General features: G+C 35.4%; 1 protein-coding gene across 16 annotated transcripts in view; it reads right to left on the bottom strand.

Moving 5' to 3' along the window:
- VRK1 (VRK serine/threonine kinase 1) overlaps window positions 1-26,193 on the bottom strand; it is a 112,660-nt gene that overhangs the window by 34,943 nt on the left and 51,524 nt on the right. For 13 of the 16 annotated variants that reach the window (XM_065518433.2, XM_005562174.4, XM_005562176.4 and 10 more), the window contains 6 exons: window positions 21,626-21,734; window positions 21,400-21,492; window positions 19,211-19,343; window positions 18,302-18,422; window positions 17,961-18,019; window positions 13,854-14,032 (listed from right to left, as the gene is read on the bottom strand). In XM_065518433.2, the coding sequence (XP_065374505.1) occupies window positions 13,854-14,032; window positions 17,961-18,019; window positions 18,302-18,422; window positions 19,211-19,343; window positions 21,400-21,492; window positions 21,626-21,734 (694 nt within the window). Of the gene's footprint in view, window positions 1-12,471; window positions 12,511-13,853; window positions 14,033-17,960; window positions 18,020-18,301; window positions 18,423-19,210; window positions 19,344-21,399; window positions 21,493-21,625; window positions 21,735-26,193 lie in introns of those variants that run through there. The other 3 variants (XR_012416339.1, XM_073998548.1, XM_015454199.4) reach the window with 2 other exon arrangements.

The raw sequence follows: 26,193 nt of genomic DNA, 5'->3' as shown, positions 1-26,193 counted from the left end.
AACAACACCTGTGCTTTAAGCAGTATGCATTAGGTAAAGCACTCTACTGCATTAATCCACACTTCAGCCAGGTAACTCCTGCCCAACTTTTCTAACAATGTACGTAGTCTGGATACAAAGGGCCAGTGGTCTACAGATGAATTAAAAAACCAAAATAAAACCCTTCAAGTTTAGTAGTATCTAAGTATGTTATTAATTTTATAAGGCAATGAGTAAAATTCTAAGCAATCTGCTGCCAGGTTCTTCCTTCTGAATATTTCCAAATGCTTCATTTTGTTATTTGTCAACATCCTTAGGCTTCAGATAGTGCATACTTTGGTTCCTTTTGAAGAGAAAAATGGCTTCACAAAGTGACTATGCTAATCCCTGATTTTTGTCACATTCTGTATGAGGTCTCACAGGTGCCTTTGTGTTTAATATGAAACCAAAATATTGTATGATATACTAACTTACAAAATAAACTTGAGTATTCTTTTAATTCAGCACAGCTAAAATATCTTCAGAAATTAGATTTCAAAGGGCACTAGAATATATATTACACATTATATTTTTGAAGTGTTCAGATATGCTAAAGTTTAGTTAATTAGCAGCTTCTCACTTCCAATTTAGAAACAGGAAGACAAATAGGCTACATGCATTTGAACTGATAATTTACTAATAGTCTAGTCTAAACACCGACTGGAGACCTGCTATTGACTTAAAGTTGTTTTAATAGAAAAGAGAAAAAAAATCTTCAGAAGCAAAAACCAAAGACCAATTGTTTGCTTCCCAAGTCAAGCATCAAAAGATCACCTCTAGATGCTTTCAACAGCTTCTAAGAAAAGCCAATCAGATTCATGGCTATCTCCTCAGGCAGTGTTATTTGGGTTTTGCCCATCCCTTATGACAGAAGTCTACATGTTTACTTTAGAAACTTAAATTATACAGCCTAAAAGTTTTAAAATGCTTCATACAGCACACATGTCACAGAACAAAGAACTTTAAACACTGCATGAATCAGTCCATGTGACTGCACTTATCAGTTAACCTTATTTTATTTATTTGATTAAATTATTACATTCCCTAACAGTAGTTGAAAACAGAATATTAGTAGTAACTAAAAAGATATGACATATCTTCTATGAAGGTAAAGCTAACATGTCACTATACCACAATATTTCTGAAACTAATAGAGTTAGTTAAAATCTACTATATACACAGAAAAAACTGAAGCTAGGGATGGAAAAAAGCCAGAGAATGTGCTCAGTATTTCTCAGCTGATGGTGATGAAAAGACTAGAACTCAGAGTTCTTTATCCTTATTGCAATTTCCTTTCCACAGCACTACGCTGTCTCCCTATGCGAGCTTTCAGTAGGAAGCAGTAGTTTCTAGTTGCTGTGTTCTTAATGTATTTTTTCTAGAGTTATAGTACACAAATTTGTGTATTTCATGTAAACTATTTCCATAACCTCCTCTATTTCTCTCCTACTATGTATGCCCCCTGAGGGCAAGGACTATGGTTTTCCTCATTTTTCTAACTCTTAATGAGCTTGGCACAGTGTTTTGCACATATACAGATGTGCACCTGTAGAGGAACTATTAAACTATTCTTGTAATAAAGCAATAATTTCATATCTTCCTCTAAGTCTCTCAAAAACTGTAATATTTGAATGGACATTAATTACAGATATGTTTCAAGAAAATGCAAGAAAAGGTCAAACATAATTACAGGGAGAAGAAATAAAAAGATGGAGAGTTAGGAAATGAACAAATGACTTGAAAAGAGACAGACAAATCTGAGGAATAATCTAAAAATATCCTGCTAGAGGCCTGGCGCAGTAGCTCACACCTACAATCCCAGCACTTTGGGAGGCCTAGGTGGGCAGATCACTTGAGGTCAGGAGTTTGAGACTAGGTTGGCCACATGGTGAAACCCCGTCTCTACTAAAAATACAAAAATTAGCCAGGTGTGGTGGCAGACACCAGTCCCAACTGAGGCAGAAGAATTGCTTGAACCCAGGAGGTCGAGGTTGCAGTGAGCCAAGATCACACCAATGCACTCCAGCCTGGGTGACACAGCGAGACTCCGTCTCAAAAAAAGAATAAAAATAAAAATAAAAATTTGCTAGAATTTATTAAAGTGATTTACTATTTTCAATGAGTTTCAGAGATGAAGACTGTAATAAAAATAATGACTATTGCAATTTCCTTCCACAACAGCATTGACCTCCATCTGAACAGAGGTGAAGATCACCACCACATACTTACTAAGCATCTACTGTGTGCCTGGCACTGTCATTTTCAAGCTGAAAAATAGACACTATAAAATAGTTAAAGCAAAAAAGAACCATCATCTTTTATAAAAACATTAAATACACACACGTTTAATTTCTGCAACTATTTGTTTTGATGTAAGCACTGTAAGAAATCCTTTTAGGGTTCCATAAATGAGTGTTCTTAAATAAGTGTCCAGTGTAATCCCACTAACATGGAAATTCATTCTATGAAATATCAATCCATATGTACATGTAACACACACATTACCTCACAGTCCACCCTGGATTTTGTTGTTGTTGTCTACTTGTTTAAATTTAGATCTCTCTCCTGTCAACATTTTTAGTCATCTATTCTGGAGACAGGAAGTACAACTCAAGCAATTTTGCTAATTATTATTAACAGGTCTGAAGGAACGAGGTTAGCAAAATAATATGATTAAATATATGGCAGACAAAGTTTGGAATATCTATGTTCTTCACTAGTTCAAGCTATCCCACCCTTACTTACAAAACCATGAAAAATTAAGAATTTACTGTAACTATCCAAAAATAGCACACCAAAAATTGCAGGTAATTTACATGAATGTGCCAGAAAATACTGATACAATCGTAGACTTTGTCAGAATAAATGGGGGAAAAAAAACTATCTGGTTGGCTATCAGGTTGATTGCTCCATGTGCAACACATTTTTTTCAGCAAAAGCACTGCTTTCATAAAGTCAGCATAATTTGTCTATTCACTTATTTTAGAGCACATGTATGTCCCTTCAGCTTGGCTTACTACAGAACTAGGGAAAGCTGCCTTCAAGCTCTACTGTCACCCTTTCTCCTAGAAAAAACACTCAGCAGACAAGCTGTGGAACAAGCTAACCCTTGATTACATGATCTACAAGAGGACTACATGCTTCAGAACTTTCATCAAAATGTCGCACAATAACAGCAAGCACAACCTAGAAAAATCTCCCCATGACACTTTTGAAAACAGTAAATTCAACTTCCAACTTGTTGGCAGCAATGGCTTTTCATGATCCTAACATCATTCATATTACAAGGAGATCATGAAACTTTAATATGATCAAACGTATAGTCACTTAACAAGATGAAAGCTGTTTCCAGAGATTCAATGAACTACAGTCTAGAAGACTAATATGTCAGTGTATTCTATTCTGGGTTAAAGTCAACGCGACACCACTTCACTCATGCTTTCCTTTGACGGTTCCATGACATGCACCATTAAGGTCGAAAACTTTTGGCAAAGTTAAGATGTTTCAAAAGTACAATTTATGGGTAAAGGCAAATGAGTGGCCAGGTCATGCTTTGTCTTTAACATTTTATGCCTATGCCTAAAATCACTAGGATGCCTTGAACTTTCTGTATAAATGCACAATAATAATGATTTCATGGCCCTGAACAAGTCACCTAGCCTCTTCTGAGTTTTAGTCCCATCATTTATGAACAAATGAATTTCACAGGCATGCTGCAAAAGTTATAAAAAATAATTTAAAAGTCCTGAAAGAATATAGAAACTACATAAATGCTGAGTGATAACCTAAAGTTTAAAGGGTCAATATCCTATTACCTGTACTGAGCACAACCAAGTCTTCTGAGGAATTCTCAATAATTAAAAATGTAAGATTTTAAAAACTACTTAATATAATACTAAAAACTAAGGAGGCTAATCTTTATAAATACATCAATGAAAACCAAAACCTATATATATATATACTGGTGGGGAGTTAACTAATCTCAAGGCAACACATGAACAAGTGTATTACAGAACAAACTGGGCTACATTAGAGTTACTATTAAAAACATACTACCTGATCTTCCCTTAATAAACTTATGTCCACAAAACACCTAATTCCTAAACACACAGGCAGAAAATAGCAGACACAGAATTCTCTGGTGGTAAGGAATCCTCTGCTTTACGTCAACTACCTATTATCCTTTAGTATCAATTATTTAGCTTAAGAAAAAAAAGGTTAACTACAAACTGATTAATTTGACTTATATGTTCTTAATAAAAGTTATGGAGCTACATTTTACTTATTTTAAAAATTTGTTTATATTCTGCCTTAACAAGATGGAGTTACATTTTAGTCTTCATTTCACAGTAATTAACATCTTGTCTTTCACTGCAAAATCAACTTTTACCAATTCATACTCGTTCACTATTCCAAACAATCTATTTTAACACACATACTAAGTGAAATATAACCGAGTCTTCATTCACACGTGCCTAATAACCTGTTTAATAAACTGAACTTTTAAAGATATAAGATCTTAGTTTATTAGAAGGTTCAAATGAAAATGTTCCATGTTATTTTCTTATCATCAATAAACTAGAAAGATGGGAAAAGTTAAATAGCGGATGAAATAACAGCATTAACAATAATATTGTAGTTAACATTTACTGGTCACTTGCTATGTGCCTGCCACTGTTCTAAGCACTTTATATCTTTTAATCCTCACAACAATCTTATAAGCAAGACAGGTAACATTCTTATTTCAACAGAGAGAATTTTTTTTAAAAATTCATCCATTATTAAAAAGAAATGCACACAGGCCCGGCATGGTGGTTCATGCCTGTAATCCCAGCACTTAGGGAGGCTGAGGCGGACGATCACCTGAGGTCAGGAGTTTGAGATCAGCCTGACCAACATGGAGAAACCCTGTCTCTACTAAAAATACAAAATTAGCCAGGCGTTGTGGTGCATGCCTGTAATCCCAGCTACTTGGGAGGCTGAGGCTGGAGAATTGCTTGAACTCGGAGGTTGCAGTGAGTCAAGATGGTCCCATTGCACTTCAGCCTGGGCAACAAGAGCAAAACTCTGTCTCTCAAAAACAAACGAACAAACAAAACAAAACAAAAAACAAAACAAAACAAAAAAACATGCACAGAAATGTTTAACATTTCCAAAGAACTGGTCATTATATCAGAAAAATAAATCTAATAGTATCCTTTGAGATCTCAATTTTGGGTACTTCTTATAAGCATGTCCTTTCATTACTTCAAGAAATTCTTCTGGGCACCATTCAAGACATTTATATGATACCAAATTTCCTTCTGTATCACTTATAGTAAGGTACTTACATATACAGAGATCAAAAAATAGTAAGTGTGCATCACTGCCCACATGCAAAAGCTGGTCATGGGGTTGATAGATGCTACAATGCAAAGTCTAAAATGCCCAATATTTGCTATGCCTATTTGCAAAAGGGCTGTTTTCTGCATAGAGGCTATTCAGACACGCAAATTTTAATATGCAGTGGTTCTTAACTATGTCTGCACAATGAAATCACTTAAGAAATTTTTTAAAAATCCTGACGGTCCCACCCTTATAGCTTTTCATTTACTTGGTCTAGGGTACAGCCCAGATAGTGGGATACTTAAAAGCTCCCAGGTGAATCTATTATAATATGCAACTAAGGATGCCACCCACAGCCTCACAAGCACCTCCATTAAAATGATCTGAGGTACTTGTGTGTTAATGGACCCTCCCAGACCAGAAAAAGAAACTGGAGAAGCAGGGAGTCCTGGCACCCAAAAAACAAGCTATCTGGTCACAAATTTCACTCATTTCTGAAATCACTGGAAGTAGATGTCTGTAATGAAAATTCTATTAAACTAACAGGAAAACAGGTATTACAACTTGGACTGAGGTATACACTATTAAAATCAGTCAAACAACAACAAAAAAAATGACTAGACAATAAACATTGAAAAAAATCTAAGCAATATCACAGAACCAAAACAGAAAGACATTAAACTCAAAAAGAACAATCCCTCTGCCAAAACAGTTAATATAAAAAAGTCTCATAATTACTATTCTCAAAGGATTTAAGAGGCTATCTTACCAATAAAACAAGAATATGCTGGCATATTAAAAAAAGAACTAGTACCCCTAAAATATGACCAAAAAACAAAACAGATGTAACAAATGAGCAACAAGAAGCCCACAGATCTATACAGAACAGTGTTAAGGACAGAAAATGAACATGTGATCGAAAAGTTAGGAGACATGGAGAAAAGAAGCCAGCTTCCAGAGTTCCCAGATTCATGTGGTAGGAGTCCCAGAGGGACAGAATAGAGAAGGAAAGAAAAGGAAATCCTCACATACACAGAAAATAAATTTTCCAAGTGTTTAATACAGGCATTAAGCCTTTAGATGAAAAAGGTCCACCAAATACCAAGAAAGAAAACCAAACAAAGTGTAAGAACAAACCAGAACACACACACACTTGCGCACAGATACCTGCAGAATGCCAGGACAAAGAGAAAGGCAAGAAGCTTTAAAGCAAGAGTGGAAAAAACAGAAATCTAGTAAAAAACAAACATCAGGAAAATCAGATGTTAGAAGGCAAAAAAGCAATGTCTTCTATTAAAAACTATATAGCCACATTAGTTTTCAACTAGGGAAAGACAGATATTTTTGGACTTCTCAAGGTTTACAAGTTTATCATTCAGAAGCTTTCTTTAAAAAAAAATTTAGCATATACTCTGAAACATAAAGCCAAGAGAAAGGACATGGATAACAAACAAAAAACACAAAATATGTTAGACTCATGATGAACTCTAAATAATAATACATACTATACAAATGACACAAAAAACTACAACTAAAAATTCCAGATGATTGTAGTGTGAGAGATGGTTTGTGGAGGGCTCAGAGGGTAAAAGTAAAAACAAGCTCTGTTTACTCTTGTAAGAAAAGGATATAAATTCTAATTAACTCTAAATGTTCACACACATAAACAAATTAAAATGTGTTAAAAAATGAGTGGAGACATTTTGGAGGTTAAGATTTCACAACTTCCCTCCACCTAAAATCTGAAGTAATGAACCCAAAATAACAATTAAGAAGTATTTCAGCAGCAAACAGAAGCAGCATAGCTTCGCAGCATAGCCTTTGAAAAGTGATGACCGTGAAGTCTGTCAGACACTTCAAGAATGTGAGCAAACATCATTCTGAAATTCTTCACCAGTAGTCCCCAATTTAGAAGATGTAAGTCAGGCAGCTTGGGGGAGAAAAGACTTCAGCCCGTTGAAAAGAGGAAACCCTCCCTACTCCCACAGTGACTCCCCAAAAGCAGGACCTGCAATTTTGTTTCTTCCCTGGCTGGGAAGAAACCTGGAGAAAGAGGGTAGAAAAATAAAAATCACTAATTATCTTCAACTGTAAACAGGGGACTACCACAACCAGAGAGAAAAGAGAACATAAATAAGAAACATAGAGAACTAAAGCCATGGAGAAGAGATCGCCAATATAGTCTTTCTTTCACTGTGGATTCACTAAGAACATCCCAAATTAATAAACTCACATTTTTGCTTCTTCTGGGTAGGCAGAGAACAGAAGCAAATACTGGAAAATGACCGATAAATTTGGCCTATGGCTAACCAGACCCCACCCCCAAACATGTATTCATAGGCAAAGAAAATGAATTGACAATGTATCAAGCCCTAAAATCCAAACTATAAAGAGTAACATTCTCAAAGATGGGAAAGTCAAAGATTCACAAATACAATAATCTAGTAAATTCAAATAAAGCTATCCTTATCCAATATGAAAAAGATAGAATAAGCATGCCAACAAAGAATACCAAGAGACAAGAAAAGAAACTGAAAAAGAAGCTCATAACATGCAAAAGATAGCTGAAGACTCCACCTCTAAAAGAAAACAGTCCTCCCCCAAGGAAGAAAATTTTATAAAATGCATCAGAGGCTTAAAAAAAGGCTTAAAAAATAGATTAAAAAATACTCACTTTTTAAAAAAAATAGAGGAAATGATTTTTTAAAAGACAAAAAGATAGCAAGGAAACTGCACAGCTAAACAAAACAATCATTATAGAACGTATATATATTAGGAATAGTAAAAAACAAAGCAAACATTGCTGACAACCAGATGACATAAAGGAAGGACTTTGTATAATCACAGATAATCCAATAAAAAAATAGAATAAGAATTAAGCAGTTAGAAGAAAATAGACATGGACGTTGTGTATTATCTCTACAGACACAGAAAACTACAAACACGACTGAGATAAATGGAAGAACATGTGAGTAACTACAGATGCCTACTATGTCTATGGAAGAGAAGATGTCAGTTCCTTCCAAATTGCTCTATAGAGTAAACGCAATTTTAGTCAAAATCCCGGAAGTATTTTTAAGGAAACTAATAAGCCAATTCTAAAATTTATATGTAAATTCAAAGAGCCAAGAAGAGCAAAGACAATGCTAAAGAAATAGAAGTTGGAGAATATATGCTATCAGATAGCATTATGAAGCCAATAGTTCAAACAATGTGGCACTGGCACAAAGATGGACAAGCAGGCCAATGGTACAGAATAGGGTATCTAGAAAAAGACTCAAATACCTATGGTTACCACTGCAATGCTGTAAGGACAGGATCGTCTTTTTTTTTTTTTTTTTTTTTTTTTTTTTGAGACGGAGTCTCGCTCTGTCGCCCAGGCCAGAGTGCTGTGGCCGGATCTCAGCTCACTGCAAGCTCCGCCTCCCGGGTTCACGCCATTCTCCTGCCTCAGCCTCCTGAGTAGCTGGGACTATAGGGGCCCGCCACCTCGCCTGGCTAGTTTTTTTGTATTTTTTAGTAGAGATGGGGTTTCACCATGTTAGCCAGGATGGTCTTGATCTCCTGACCTCGTGATCCACTCGTCTCGGCCTCCCAAAGTGCTGGGATTACAGGCTTGAGCCCCCGCGCCCAGCAGGATAGTCTTTTCAACAAATGGTTTACATCAACTAGATATCAAAAGAAGAAAAACAAATACTGACTCACACCATGCACAAGATCAATTTCTGTTAAACTGCAGACTTAAATGTGATGGATAAGATAAAATTTCTTGAAAATAACGTATCTTCATGATCCTAAGTAGACAAAATATTCCTTAATAGAATATAAAAAGCACTAACCATAAACAAAAAGACTGATAAACTGAGTTTCATTAAAATGAAGAGATTCCATTCATCAAAAGATACCATATTAAGAGTAAAAAGATTAAACACCAACTGGAAGATAATATGTGTAACACATACATTGCATACATACAAAGTATTCAACTCTGGCAAATCAAAAGAAAGCTGACAACTCCAACCTTTTTTTTTTTTTTTTTTAAATAGGCAAAAGATTTGAAATGTACTTCACCAAAAACAGGATTATCAAGGCTGGCAGGCATACAAAAATGTTTCAAATCAGTATTTTTCAAGGAGATTAAGTTAAAACCATAAACAAATCAGTGCACATCCACCAAAATAGGTGAAATTAAATATAATGCAATAGCTAGTGTCAGTGAGCTACTGGAACTCCCCTATGCTACTGATAAGAATTAAATTGAGAGAGCAGCTTTGGAAAATTGACTGGCCATATCTACAAACCCTCAACATAAGTAAGCCTTATGCTGCAGCAACCCCAGTATGTACAGACCCAATCTGAAATAAATGTATATGCTTCCCCCAAAAAATTAAAATAACGTTCTTAACAGCATTATCACAACTGCCAAAAACTGGAACAATCTGAAAGTCCGTCAATAAATTATGGTATAGTCATATGGCATACTACATAGCAATGAAAAACAAATTTTTGTTACATGCAACAGCATGGAAATTCAGAGATACAATTAAATGAAAGAAACAAAAGAGTATGTAATATATGATACCATTACTATAATTTCCCCAAATATGGCAAAACTAATTCTGGCAATGATTCATATCTTGATCTGGGTGACATTTAAGTGAATATTGTGTAAAAGTGTACTTATTCATGCACTTTTCTATACATATGTAACAACTTCACTTAACAATTTAGGGCGAAAAAGTCCACTTGACAAAATTCAGCTAAATGAGAAGTTGAAAATGACCTAAAGAAAAAACTTGTTAGCAAATGCTGACTCTACTTAACTAGAGTACTATGATCAAACCATTAGAGAACAGGAATGCACCAACTTCAACAATCTAAATTTATATAATTACAATACACTTTATCTTTATTACTGTATCAGGCTAAAACAGCTAGATAGATTTTCACCAAATTTAGAGAGTACGTTCAGGGCACCCTGACTGAAACTACAGACTACATGGTGTAAAGGCTGTATGAGGTCAATCCCCTCGGAAAGAAAGGAAGAAAGCTGTCCACCAGAGCAGCTGCAGGCTACTGATTTGCAATGGAAGGGCTTTGCTCTTATTCAACTCTTTGTACCCTGCTCCAGGCTAAGTGCCAGCAAGGGTTTATTTAACAATGGTTAAATAAGAGAAACTCTAGAAAGACCAATTAGCATAATGCAGCCAGAAAAATAAAATTAAAAAATTAAAAAATTAGGAGGTAAAATAGAGAAGGAAAGAAAGGTATGTGAATATCATTCATAGGGAGCAACAATATAGGCTGTCTCAAAATGAAAAAATAAAATACCAATTGCAAGGCCATGATCTAGACCTTACTCAACGACTTTCCAGGGATGAGATTCCAGTCAACAACCCTTTTTGTTGACTTAGGCAGGCAACTTAAAACTCTAAAATAGTTCATGGAGGTGTTAATGTCCTTTTAACTTGCTGAGCTCTTTCCAGTAAATTAAGCTGTTCTTAACCCAGATGGAACAAGAAGAATTCTTTAAGGATGGGATCACATGTCATTGATCTTCGTAGCCCTAGAGACCTAGCCTAGATCAGGTACATAAATTAGACCTTTTACATAATTGTTGAATGTTAATTTATGAGTATACACTGAATCCAGTAACTGTTGCACTGTACTGCCAGATTCCAAAAACTGAAAATGTTTAGTTCTAATCAACAATAAAAATAATTGACTTTGTACTTTTTAAGGGCAGATATATACTTGATCTCTCTGTTCTCCTTCAGGATTATGTCATCCCAAAATTCTACGCTTTAAATAAAGCTCCTTGATTATTAAGCAGAAAACATTTCCAAGTGGGTAAATTCGTGTTTCACTCTAGTTTCCAAATATACTGCACCATAATCAAGCATGGCCGCAAGAAAAATAGACAAGAAACCTTGCTTCATTCCACTGTTCATCAATTCCTGTAGGTTTTTACCGAAAAGAGTATCTCTTAGGAACCTAAAGACAAACATATATTAAACTGATTAAACCTACCCCTTTCCAAAACAGATCTGAGTCTGATACTTACACAGAAAATACACTTTACACTTTTAAAAATTATGACAAAGGAAAAGAGAGGAAACAAATGTACTAATTATAAAAATCAACAAAGTAGTAGAATTAGGCATTATATTTAGTTTTGAGCCTCCTGACATCCAGAGCAAAAAAAGACATCTGGGTTATAGATCTTGCTGCAAAACAGAAGCAGCAAGCTAGTTTCTCAAAGGAGAAAGCTTTTCATTGTAGGGAGCCCCCAACTTCTCATCCAGCAGAGCTCTGCTTTTATCTGTTTTCAATGAAAGCATTTACAATTTATATGAAGAAAATGTTCTGCAGTTTAAAAGAAAAGCAAAGCTTGAAAAAAACTGGTCTGGTTCAATCCTTTCACTTTACAAAAAAAAAAAAAAGCCAACAAAATTAATAACTCACTTCAGTTAAAACATGGCTATCGAGCAGCTCATGATCTTACCTAACTTCATCTTAACTTTTATTAATTTCCCTGTAATACAGACAACAATCCTGTGTCAGCAATGAGTGTACAAAAAGCAGTAAACTAATGAAGTAAACCTCCTAATAGTTCAACTTGTTCAACTTAGTATTCATTTTTTTCCCCTAAATGAAGCTTTATACATGTCAGGGATGATCCAACAGGAAATTTCCAGCCTTCTGAACTATCCAAGGACACAACAGAATTATAAGGTCACAGATGTTAGCTCTGCAGCAGACTGACCTACTCAGCTGTAAAGTCAGCCAACCTGCAGAAACTAAATTTTCTCCAGCACGTAGGTCCAAACAACAGGGATTTGCAAAGGAAGGTAGGGGCGGGGGCAGGGGGACGGGGGTTGGGACAGGGGAGGTGGTTGCTCTGGACAAGTTCTCACATAACAGCAGAGATCTTTACTTCTCAATCAACAAAACAAAATTTTAGAGAAAAACACTATACAAGCTCGCTATAAATATTAACGCAGAGAAATCTATCCTGAGCAATAAGAAACACTCTGCTTGTTTATGCATGTATGCGAAAAGTAAGTTTACTACAATACCTTACTAAAAAATTCCACTCAGGCTTCCATTTTACCCTCTTCATTTCAAACATGGATGCAGCATTCAGCATACTTGTTGACCACAAAACTGGAGCAGATGTAATTAAGACAAAACTTATCAAAGAAAAAAAAGTGTATGTAGATGCATGTATATAATTTCAGATTCTATGATGAAATTACAGAGACCTGCTATTTGGCACAGAAAGTCAAATTTTTGGTACAATTTCAAAATTCCTATCTCCTTTGTTAATTGAAAAGATAAAAACTTTTAAATATGCTGCTTCTGATTTTAAAGAGAGAAAATTCTGTTTTAACCCTTTTTCTCAGTTCAGAATGAGATTTCCAAAGAAATCTATTAGAATTTGTAAAGTTAATGACAGTAAAAATAGTTAATAATGTAAAAAAATTTTTTCTTCTAAAAGTTGTTTTCCTTCCTCATATAAAAATAGCTAACACATTGTATTAAATAATTTCAGATTATAAGGGAAATCAGTAAGTTTATCAATAAGTTAATTATGAAAAATAACCAATAGCAAATCAGTAAGTTAATGCCTACCTGTAAAATCTAAAGTGATGCCAGAAGTTCTTTACATGCTTGTATAATACTTCTATCATAAAGTTCATTATTTAACATTTCTTTTTTTTTTTTTTTTTTTTTGAGACGGAGTCTCGCTCTGCAAGCTCCGCCTCCCGGGTTTACGCCATTCTCCTGCCTCAGCCTCCTCAATAGCTGGGACTACAGGCGCCCGCCACCTCGCCCGGCTAGTTTTTTTGTATTTTTTTAGTAGAGAAGGGGTTTCACCGTGTTGGCCAGGATGGTCTCGATCTCCTGACCTCGTGATCCGCCCGTCTCGGCCTCCCAAAGTGCTGGGATTACAGGCTTGAGCCACCGCGCCCGGCCATTATTTACCATTTCTCTCCAAACAATTAATGCCCTTATATGCTGATACAAGCTTTATATAATGATATTTCCTCACAGAGCAAAATAATGTTCAAATGGTAAAATGTACCACACCAACAAACAAGGAAATTTTCAAATAGTAATTTTTCAAATACCCGTTTTCAACTGGTAAAACTATGACCATATCCACAAATAAGAAACAACTGAGACAGTATGAACCCTAAGGGGTGACTTGGGAGAAAAGAACATATAAATTATGAATTCAGTGCACCATCAAAATTTCTCTGTCAGGTATCAGTATTTCAAGTTAAAATCATTTCAGAAATTTAGTAACTTGCTACCAAACATAAGAAATATATAAATAACTATTTTTCTACAACCCTCTACACATTGTTCTGTATTATAAAAAGTTTGCCTTAATTGCCATGCAATCTGTTCTTTTTCTTCATTGAACTACTGCTATACTTTCTTATAGTATTTGTTGCAATTATAAACACAAAACCAAAGAATAATTTGATAACAAAATTCACCTTTGTTATTGTTTTTGCTTTCAAACCTCCATTCTCCACAACACTGAGGTCCAATTTTCCATCATCCTTACTTCCTATAGCTTTTAGTCCTTGCAAAAGAATATCACGTAAATTTTGATAAAGAGGTTTTTCAGTGTAGTCTAGTAATTTCACTGTTTCCATATATTTGGCAATTTCACCTAAAAGAATAACACAATCATTTTATAACTTTCAATCACAAATCTAATATATTTCGCTCTTACCTCTAAAAAACCAATTCATGGTTATAGTAAAGTTAGAATGCAAACACACATCTTGTTAAGATACCTATTTTTTTCAATCACTTCAATGAAAAGTATGCTTTTGAATTCAGGAATTGTCAGATAACTGAAATTTAAAAAGTATTTTGAGATATAATATAAAACACACTTTTGTAATTGTAAGAAACAAGACAGAACTTAAAATTTAAATATTCATAAAAATAACTATTTTAGTATTAAAGTTATAATACAAAGGGATCTAAAGATTATGAAAGTAAAATGTCCTTAAATACAATGAATATCACAGCCAATTTGTTTTTGCCATCAAAGCCATTAGCTCTATAGCAGATAGAGAAATAAAACACACCAAAAAGAGGTCAAAGAAAGAAAGAAATAAGGTCTGGCTTTCCCATAAAAGAGAAAAATCAGCTTCCAAATGATAAAGGTTTACCGTACACTTAGACAGAACCACACCATAAAAAAGAAATCCTACTAGACAAGATCAACACTTCTCAACATTAAAAATCCATTTTTGAGCTAATGACTCACACACAGACCTTTCCCCCAACCTCCAGACTTGTATATCTACCATTCATATATTGGTCCTTGGATGTGTAAATATCACCATTAATTCCAACAAACCCACATCTAAACTCTTGACCTATCCCTAAAACTTGAGGTTTTCTCTGTCTCAGTTACTGAGAATTTCATCCTTCTAGCTCCTCAAGCTAAAATCTGAGTTAGTCATCCTTGAATTATTTCCTCTCACACCAGTCCTTCAAGAGATCTTATCAGTTCTATACACACACACACACACACACGCACGTGCACACACACATTCATTAACTCAAATATTTATTAAGCACTTCCTATGTGCCAGGCACTATTCCTAAATACTTGGAATATACCGAGAAAAAAACAGACAACAGTACGTAACTTCCAATTTCTTCATCTGATAAAGGAGATGTACAAAAAAACTAAAACAATTATCACCATGTATGATAAAACATTGAAAATGCTCCCCCTGGGAGAGAACAATGTCCATTTTTGCCATGTCCCTTCAGTGTAATAGAATAGTTATGTGTACTTTTAGCTAATACAATAAGAAAATAAATAGAAGGCATAAAGAGTGGAACAAAAGATGCAAATCAGACTTTAGTCACAAACAACATACTACTACATGTGGAAAATCCTACAGAATCTACAAATAACTACTAGAACTAGTACATAAATGTAGTAAGGTCATAAGATGCAAGGTAAATATATAAAAATCTATCCTATTTCTATAGACTAGCAAAAAGCAATTGGAAAATAAACTATTTAGAAAAGACTTAAAATAGCATCAAATACTTCGCAACAAATACAATGAAAGATGAGCAAGATTTTCCTAAAGAAGACTATAAAACACAGTTGAGAGAAATTGAGACAGACCAAATTTAATAAAAGATATACCGTACAAGTGGACTGGAAAACTCAACAGTATAAAGATGTCAATGCTCCCCAAATTGGTCTACAGAGTCAAATTCAATCCCCAGGTTCCAGCAAACTTGGGGGTGGGTGAGTGTGTGTGTAACTGACAAGGTGATTCTAAAATTTAAATAGAAATGCAAAGGGCAAAGAATAGCAAAGTAGCAAAGTCTAGTTAAAGAAAAGCAGTGCTAAAGAATTTCAACTACCAGATACCAAGCTTAAAATAAAGCTACAGTAACTAAGACAGCGTGGTCCAAGAATAGGCAAAAAGAACAATTGAAAAAAGAGAGTCCAGAAACAGATGCACAGATCCACAAATCCACACTTGATTGATGACAAATATGACAACAAAGGAAAAGAATGGTCTTTTCATGGAAGGTTGCTGGGTCGACTAGATATAAATATGGGGATAGGAAAGATACATGACCCCTCCTCAAATAATACCCAAAAATCAACTGCAGGTAGACTATACATCTGTATGTATAATTGGCAAGCTGCAACTGCCAAAAATTAGAGATGAACTAAGAGCGAATAAATAATGGTATGTAACTACAGTAGAATACCTTATAGAAATGATAATGAAGAAACTACTGTTAAACATATACAATAATAGGGCCAAGTGCAGTGGCTCATGCCTACAATTCCAATACTGGGAGTCTGAGGTAGGAGGACTGGTTGAGCCCAGGAATTCAAGACTAGCCTGGGCAACATAGTGAGATCACATCTCTACAAAAAAAATTTTTTTAATTAGCCAGGTGTAGTGGCGTGTGCCTGTAGTCCCAGCTACTTCAGAGACTGAGGTGGGAAGATCTCTTAAGCTCAGGAGGTCAAGGCTGCAGTGAGCTGTGACTGTGCCACTGCGCTCTAGCCTGGGCAACAGAGTGAGACTCCATCTCAAAAAAACATAACAACAACAATAACAAAAAAAACCATGCGATAATGGGGATGAATTTCACAAATACATTACTGAGTGAAAGAAAAGGACACTAACAGAAGTAAACCATAATTTCATGAGGACAGGGATTTTTACCTATTTCATTCACTGTATTATTCCATTTCTATAAATTTTAAACACAAATATTTGGTACTGGAAATTAAGGTAAGTGACTCATTAGGCCACGAGGGAGAGGCTACTGATCGCTATGAGGTCCAAGGCATAATTCTGAGAAATCCACATTGTATTTATTGATATGGGGAGCAGGCTGCAATTTTAAATAGCATAAGGTCAGGGTAGATAGACCTTCCTGAAAAGGAGACAACTGAGCAAAGGCTTAGAAAGACTTCTGAATATATGCAAACTGACCAATTCTCACTCTTTGGCTGCTACTTCTCTTGCACGGGTTATTGCAGTGGCCTCTTAACCTGCTTTCTGCCTAGGCCCATCCTTGCTCCTTTGGCAGTCCATCCCTACACCAGAAGCAGGAGACCTTTCCCCTCAGGATAAACAGTTCATATCATTCTTCTAATCCAAACCTTACACTCTTCCTTGAAGTAAAAGCCAAAGCCCTCATGATTACCTATAAAAACAGTCCTCGCATCTCCTGGGCACTAGTGTCCCTTCTGCCTAGAATTCTCTTCCCCAGACTTCTACAGAGCTCACTCCCTCCCTCACCTCCTTCCTACAACTGCTCAAATATCACCTCCTAAGTGAGGCTGTCCCTGGACAGCCTACTTAAAATTACAGTCCCCCTCGCTACTTTACTACCCACCCCAACTCCATCCCCCTAATTCTATACCCTGTTTTCTTCTAGTTCCACAGTACTAACTAGGGGAACATACAAATTTTGCTCATGTGTTTACTATCTAACTCCTCCAACTAGAATGTTAGCTTCATGAGGGCAGGGATATTTGTTTTGTTCCCTGATGTACCCCCAGTCCCTGGTGCACAATAAAGCCTCAATACTTACTAGCTTAATGGATGAATGAAATTTGCTTCCTTTGCTAAAAGCACTGAATAAAATTGAATAAGGCTCAAGTATTCATTTAACAAACCATCTAATATCCTTTTTTTTTTTTTTTGAGACAGAGTCTCGCTCCGTCACCCAGGCTGGAGTGCAATGGTGCGATCTCAGCTCACTGCAACCTCTGCCTCCTGGGTTCAAGTGATTCTCCTGCCTCAGCCTCCTGAGCAGCTGGGACTACAGGTGCATGCCACCACACGTGGCTAATTTTTGTATTTTTAGCAGAGATGAGGTTTCACCTGTTAGCCAGGATGGTCTCGATCTCCTGGCCTCGTGATCCACCCACCTCAGCATCCCAAAGTGCTGGGATTACAGGAGTGAGCCACCATGCCTGGTCACCACCTAACATCTTACATTAAGGGCTATTCCATGGATACCATGCCTTTTTATCCCCAGAAAACAAAATCCCTATTAACACTGAAGAAGTGTTTTCCTACCTGGTTTGTTTTTCTCAGGAAAACATTTGTCCATCAAACTTGCAATATTTTCTCTATATCTGTTAAAAATTAAAGAATGAGTCACTGTTTGAAGCTTGACGTCATGTTATTAATATGAAATAAAAATACATAGCACATTAAGCAATATTGTGCTACATCCTAAATATGCTTACAGACATTTTTCTAAATTAAACAAAAGACCAAGGAACCTTACTGTTTAACAAGTACTTTCTTATTTCTATATCAGTATCAGTTGAAACTATAGTTCCTGTCAAGAAACTGTGACTAAAAACATTTGGCTTATCATGATTTTGCTAGAAATAACTTAAGTTTTCCTTTACCTAATTTTGGAATCTCTAACATATTTAGGATCTTTCAAATTATCCTCCCAAGGAAGATGGCCAGTAAGCCATTGGATCATGCAATAACCAAGTATTTCCAAATCACCACGTCTTGATGGGGCTACAAATGCAAGAGAAGAACATTAGGTAGACTGAAATAATTTTTAATATATAATTTAAAGTATATATAAAGTAATAAGGTAAAACAAGTCAACTCCACAGTCTGTTTTTCATCATAAAATTTTGACTGCATTTCACCTAGGTATTGGACAGTATAAAAGAAATAGCTTACCTCCCAATTTACTTCCAATTAATAATTTCTACTTTAAAACTCAAACTGGTAAATTTTAGGGTTTCAAGCAGAGACTGTAACTCTAGAAATAAAACAATGATAGACTCAATACTGCCTTTGGAAAACTTGAAGATATTCTTACAATTTTTATATGCTATTAAGAGGCCCAGAGAACTGGGTGTTTGAGTTCTTCCACAGCTTTGAGCACAGAAGAAATGACTGCTGAGGAAATAAACTAACTTAACAGGTAGTAAAATAAAAGTGAGCTGTTACAAAGTTGTAGATACATAAGAAACTTGAGAAAAAATACAAAAACAAACAAACATTCCAATTAAACTAAATAAAACCAAAAAGAAATCCTCATTGCAGTTGAATGAACCACTACCACCTTCTTGGTTATCTTTGAAGGTTGCAAGGAAAAGGCAAGAGAGAAGAACACAAATGGCCCTGGAATACAATTGTAGGAGTCTCACCTCTGCCTTCTTTCCTCATGCCCCTGTGCCTCTTCAATTCTTATTTATGTATCTATTTATTTATTTATGCATAATTAAGAACTATGTAGGAATCTGGGTGAAAACATTAGCAGTCTATTTCTCACTCAAGTACTACTGACATACCCACACCATTGTGTGCATCGATGCTCGTGAATTCAATAGTGCCATCATGACATCTTTTGGGGTCTTCTTTGTATTCTTTATGAACTCCTTCTGGGCAGTATCGATAAGCAAGGCCATAATCTACCAAGTACACCTATAAATTTCCAAGCACCAATACAAACTAAAGTCAAAATCACTGCACATATACCCCTTTAAAGCATAGAAACAAAATACTGTCATCTGAAGGTGGGTTCATCTACAAGGTCATTCCATAACACTCCAAACAATTTAGATCCAAAATGCAAACAGCAGCAAATACTTAATTCTGAAAGGCTTTTTATTTTTAATAAAAATGCTAAATGACCACACAGCTATAGTGTAACCACTTGACTTTATATACTTTTTTAAGATAAGTATATGTTATACTTGTAATTAATCTTGTCTCTTCAATTTGAATGAAAATTATACATTTTATACTTTATCTTACAGACTCTAAAATTGAGCACAGAGCAAACCATCAATACTTGTTGCGATACAACTGCTACTTCCCACACAGAAAAGCACACCCAGTAGAAGACTGCTAATGATGTTGACACAGGATATGTTAGTTACCTTCTATTCCTCTGTTTCTTCACTTGTAAAATAATCAAATCTCAATTTACTTTATAAAAATATTTCATACATCATAATAATGATCTAAAGAACTGTTAGATCAGGCTCTTATCTATATTTAAATACTATATTCTAAAGCCAAGTCTTCATGATTAAAAGTAAATTTTAATATTATATACATACTTATTCATAGGCATATACATGTGGGTCTGATTAGCATACAAAGCTAATAAACTTGGCTTTCTTCTATTTCATAGCCACACATTACATCTCTAATTCTGAGTAAATGTCACAAATGCATGCATCTGGGCACAAGAGGAAACTGAAGCAAAAATATGTAGCTAGATCTAGCACATACATCTAACACTGGAAAAATAATCCCATCCAAAGCATATGTCTGAAGGATAACAGAGCTGCAAAAATATTTCCATATAAACAAAGGCAGCATGTTTTAGTCACCTGCAAAGTGATATAAGTTGTATTTTATTATACTATACAAGTCCAGCCTATTTCAATTAATGGAACCCTTATTGTTCAGGTTGTTAGCTGCGTTTTCTTTGTTCTTGGCCTAGAAACATCTAAAAAGAAATGGCTAGAAACAGCAGAGATGAATTTGATGATTGCCTTTTTAAGACTTCTCCATTAGCACACTGTATTAACAGTATAGTAACTTTCTTCTTTTATACTTATATAGATTCCCTTATATCCACCATAACTGACATTGGAGGAAGGGAAGCAAACGTGAGACAACAGAAAAAGAAAAGGGACCCAAAGGAAAAAGGAAAAACTAAGCAAAGGTAAAGGTACACTTGAGAGAAAGAATGAAGTACAGAGTACTGACAAATAATTATAATAATCAAAGCACCCAAACACACTTAAAATGTTTAAATCTTCCTTTTTATTTAAGATCAAGAAAGAAGTGAGAACATACATTAAGTATGAATGTCAACTAAACCTTACTTTCACCGAAATCACAGAAACAGCTATACAGGAAAATAGTATAGATCCCTCTACTTCAACTAAACTCACCTAAATAAAGGTATAATAACATTAGCTTTTCTCCTTTCATTAGAAGTAAAAATTACAAGGGAATGTAATAAGCAAAAAAAAAAAAATGCACATTTGAATTCCAAACACTAAGGGTATACAAATTTAGACAGCTAAGATATTTCTGTAAACCAATTGATTTGAATAATCAACATGTTAAAGACCAAATTTTCCAAGTAACAGAACACTTACATTTGATGGATTTCTTGAACAAAGGAATAAAAAAAGTGACAAAGCAGACAGGCAAACATAATTCATTGGTGTACTATATAATTTTAAGCTTCCACCCCCAAATAGCTATTTGAAATTCATTTTGTATCACAAGCACTTCTTCTGAATCTTATTTAGGGCAAAATAGCCAACTTGATAAAGTGCCAACAAATCACATCAAAAATGTAGAATGTTAACTAGATCAAAGTGTCAAGAAGAAATATTATTACCAAATCTACTTCAAAAAGTAAAACTTCTACATAGGTTCAAAAGTTCAAAGCAACCATATTTATTTTCAAACAACACGTTTTAAATAGTAGAAATTAAAGTTATAAAACTACCTGGTCAGGATTCTTGTAGTTCAGAAGAAGATTTGAGGCCTTGATATCTCCATGCACATACTCATGCTCGTGAATATATTCCAGAATATCCAGCTATGAAAATACATACAGAATAAGTTAATGCAGTACCTAACACCAGCCAGCAGAGGACCAAGCTTCAACATAAACTAGCCTTTACTGTACTAAAAACAATTTTTTAAAAACAAGAAGAATATAGCTCACATACAATTCTTAAGCTTAGCTGCAAGACAGTTTTCCGAGAAAACCTTTTGGCATTTGCTTCATATATTTTCTGAAGGTCACTCCCAAAGCGATCCATTATCATAAACCTATAACTGAAGACAAATATGAAAAGCCAATGAACAAAATACAATTCAAGAAAACCAACTTTGCAATGAGTACTCTCAAAGTAATCTTTTCAAGACAATGTTTAGTAAATACGTTTTTTTAAAAAAAGAAATAAAAACATTTGCAACAATTTCTCCCAACTAGAAATCTCAAGAGTTCAGAGTGCTTTCAGGTCCTGCTAACCTGGAGGGCCTCTTCCTGGTCTCAGCTAGTTTTAGGAGACTATTCAATTTAAGATAATGCTCACAGAGAGAACCCAACAGGTTTATTCACAGTAAAAATAAAACAAGCTAAATAAAAATGACAGCATTGATTTTTCTCATAGTTAAAATTAATTAATGTTTCTGGATATCAGCTTCCTTCCTGTGACCGTTTCTCTGTATTTTTAAGGTATATTCAGCAGTAACAACATTCTGCTAAAATCAAGATTCTTGTCAGATGCTTTAACAAGAGCCAGATTCAATACCATTGTTTAAATGGCACAGAAGGATTGTACATTAAACACTCAATGGCCAAGATTTGGGGAAAAACAAATATCCCGGAAAAACGTGAAGATAATTGGTTTGGCCGTAAAGCAGCTATGTCACCTTGGCTGAGTCACATTACTTCCTTGGGCCTCAATTTCCACAGAAGTAAAATGAGAGAGTAGGGACTCACCCTTTTTAAGGTCACTTCCAGCACCCAAAACTCAGATTCAATAATCATGTTGTATTTCAGTATGTACAGAAAAGCATCACCTATTTGCAATAACACTGCTCAGCTTCTGCTCTGAGGACCACTTTTACCTTCAACAGTTTTCCAGATTCTAATTTGTCTGGTGAAATCATTCAGTAAATCAATAAAAACCAAAACCACACTCAGAATGTTTCAGGACATCTCCAACAAGGAAGATTATGACTCATCAACACTCTAACATCTAGCATTTACTGAACACCTGGTATAAGCACAGCACTAATGTAAGTACTTAAAATGTTATTAATGCATTTAAACCTCACATCACTCTATAAGGTAGGTAATTCCTATCATCCCCATTTTACAGCAGAAGAAAACTGATAATTTGTACTCTAGTATGTGGCAAAATCATGCTTTTAACCACTGCACTACATATACTGAAATAAATGTCAGTAGGATACAAAAACCCCATTTATATGTTGTAGGCTTCTATGATAACAATATGACAAGTTCAATAAGGAAGGAAGAGTTGACTAACATTAAAAGACAAGATGCTGAACAAGTAACTCAGAATTCTATTCATTTTTGAATTGGAAGAAAATTAGAAAATCATCTTGTCTAAACATCTTTTAATAAATAAAATAACTAAGGTCTTCAGAGGTAAAGCGATTTGTCCAAGGTTATAAAATTAGTCAGTGGTGGTCGGGCGCAGTAGTTCACGCCTGTAATCCTAGCACTCTGGGAGGCCAAGGCTGGTGGATCACCTGAGGTCAGCAATTCAAGACCAGCCTGGCCAACATGGTGAAACCCCGTCTCTACTAAAAATACAAGAATTAGCCGGGCATGGTGGCAGGTGCCTGTAATCCCAGCAACTCAGGAGGCTAAGGCAGGAGAATTGCTTGAACCTGGGAAGCAGAGATTGCAGTGAGCCGAGACTGAGCCACTGCACTCCAGCTGGGCAACAAGAGTGAAACTCCATCTCGGGGGGAAAAAAAAGTGACAAAATGTATTCATGTAGGATTTCCTAGCACCTTGGCTTGTAAGATAATAAAGTGAAAATGGTAACTTTGACTTCCTGGTTTCCTCTGTATAACAGGTTTTGAAAGGTTGAGAGATGAAACCAGGGCACATATACATGTTGGCTTTTACTAAATAGGTGATGTGTGTAATGATTATAATATAGGATGAGCATCTCAAATCTGAAAATCTGAAATCAGAAGTGCTCCAAAATTAGAAAGTTTTTTTTAGTGCCAACATGATGCTCAAAGGAAATGCTCATTGGAGCATTTTGTATTTCCCATTTTCGGATTTGGGATGCTCAACCAGTAGGTATTAATGCAAATATTCCAAAATCCTTAAGAAATCCCAAATCTAAAATACTTCTGGTGCCAACATTTCAGATAAGGGATACTTAAGGCCTGTAATACACAGGTAACAAAAATACAATCTCTGTAACAGCCTGAAAGATGGCTAAAACACAACTGCTTAATTCAACATGGGGTCTATCAATAAATTCTATTACATAGGTCTTTGTTTTTATTCACAAATCACCCTACCACCATTCTTATTAAGCCCTTAATCTTGTCACCATACCTAAATCATAAACATCAACTGAAACATGATTCCACAAATTTCATAGAAACCATTACCACATTCTTCTGGAAAGACAGCTCTACCATTGAGTAGTAAAATGGAAGTTATTTCTAAGTAACTTCTCTAAAGTAAAACCTTTGATGTAGACTTTTCTGGAGACTTGAATAAAAATGTGCAAGTAAAAGAAAAATATACATCAGTATAAATAATTTAATAATGGTAGCAGCTAACATTGTTCTAAGCCCTACATACATATTAATTCAAATGAGTTACAAGAAAAACTAAGGATGTCTGGTACAGGAGGGGGCTGGAAGAATAATCTACTTTCTATTTCTTTACTTTCTAAGACCTACGATGATTCTTTTTAAGAGCTTCAACCTAAAAAGCAAATCAATGCCTGATACATGACTAACGCCATCTTTTAAAGGAGACATTTCTAGCAACCTCATTTTATAGAAGAAATGGGCTAAGAGGTAAAGTCATCACTAATAAGTGGTGAGTTAAGACTTAGACTGTGTTCTCGTTTGTCACCACATTCTAAGGCACTTCTGATCCACACCAGGGAAGTTCTTTCCAGCAGTACCCTCGTCAGTCAGCTTACAGTGTCAACCTTGGACCCAGTTAGCCCCCGGTCACCTCACAGGAGTTATACAAACAAAACCCTGTTTAACTGGTTCCAAACTTTATCATAAAATGGGTGATAAGAATGTATATGGTAAAATGTGATATGACAGTTTGGGTTACTTTTAAAAAGACCATCATTCTTAAGCAAAATATCACCACTGACAAACAAAAATCATAGACAAACAAATGAAACCAATTATGATAATCACAGTGATGATGACTGCAAGAAATATTTCCTGGGCACTTACTATGTGCCCCTTATAATTTACATGTTTTCATTTCATCTTCACAGTAATTCATAAAGTACTATTATCCTCATCTCACAGACAGGAAAACGAGAGAGACAGAAAGTTAACTAGCCCATGACCACACCTGATGCAGTCAAGTACAATCAATCTAGTGCTAGATTTGTCTGGTGTTTAGGTTTTGCTGCAATATACTGTACTTGGTTTTTGTTTTTTTTTTTTTTAGACGTTTATATTGAAATTATGGAAAGAGGAAAAGGCTGTTATTCCAAGTGGAAAAATGCTCTAGCCCCAGGCACACTTTTCTTCCAATCATCTCTATGAAATGTGGTTTCCATAACGCACTGTTCCTTAGAAATATAACTATTGTATACTGGAGCACACAGTCAAACAGATTTGCTTCCTAGCAAGTCATCACTAAGGGTTTTTCTTGTCTTACTCCCCTTTAGACAGTCTTTAATTCACCATGTAAACCATTTCCCAAATGCCACCTTCACCACCGTGTCACCTCATCCCTTGCTCAAGAGCAAGTGATAGCTTCTGACTACCTACTAGACATTGGTTCCAAACTGTTCCTTCCTCTATGGGTCTTCATTATCTGCCACCGACTTTTTCTCCAAGTTTACTTCCTTTTCTCTTACACGCATGCCCTCTTCCTCTGCTAGAGGAAGACGGCCATTGAGTCATACAGTAGAACAGAAGTCTATCCTTGTGCTCATGTTAATCTCCTGCTAAGGATGCTATTCCGCCTCCTCAATGATTTTCTAAACCAGTAGGTTTTAACATTTAAGCGATTAAAGACCCCTTTGAGAGCGAAAGCTAACATCTATGTTCTACATATACTCTTGTAGCATTATACTTAATCATCATTAAGTGGTTAGCTGTTACTCCATTTCACAGATAAGGAAATTAAAGCAAAAAATTGCCCAAAGTCACACACATTTTAAAGGGCAAAACAAGGTTTTAAAACTAGGCAGTCTAGCTCTAGAATCCTTGCTCTTAACTAATCCTTGCTCTATAGTATTTCTCAAGAAAATATTATAAAAACTATAACATATTTTGCTATCCCAGCAAAATCATATAAAATAAAACGTTCAACGTGACTTCAGGAATCCCCACACTCCCTAAGAGAGGCATGGTTCCCAAGTAAACAACACTGGCTGCCTACCCAACTACTACCCCTCCTCTTAATCCTTTCTAACGGAGCACCAATTTGGTTCTGGCATTCCATCCTTTTCCACATGGATCACTGTGATCACTTTGTCCTTGCCAGTGAATAGTTTAAGAATAAGTATTGATAAAATTCTGACCA

Source organism: Macaca fascicularis, chromosome 7, assembly GCF_037993035.2.
Source record: "Macaca fascicularis isolate 582-1 chromosome 7, T2T-MFA8v1.1".
Lineage (NCBI taxonomy): Eukaryota > Metazoa > Chordata > Mammalia > Primates > Cercopithecidae > Macaca > Macaca fascicularis.
Note: the sequence above shows the minus strand (reverse complement) of the source record. Positions and strands in the feature narration are given on the sequence as shown.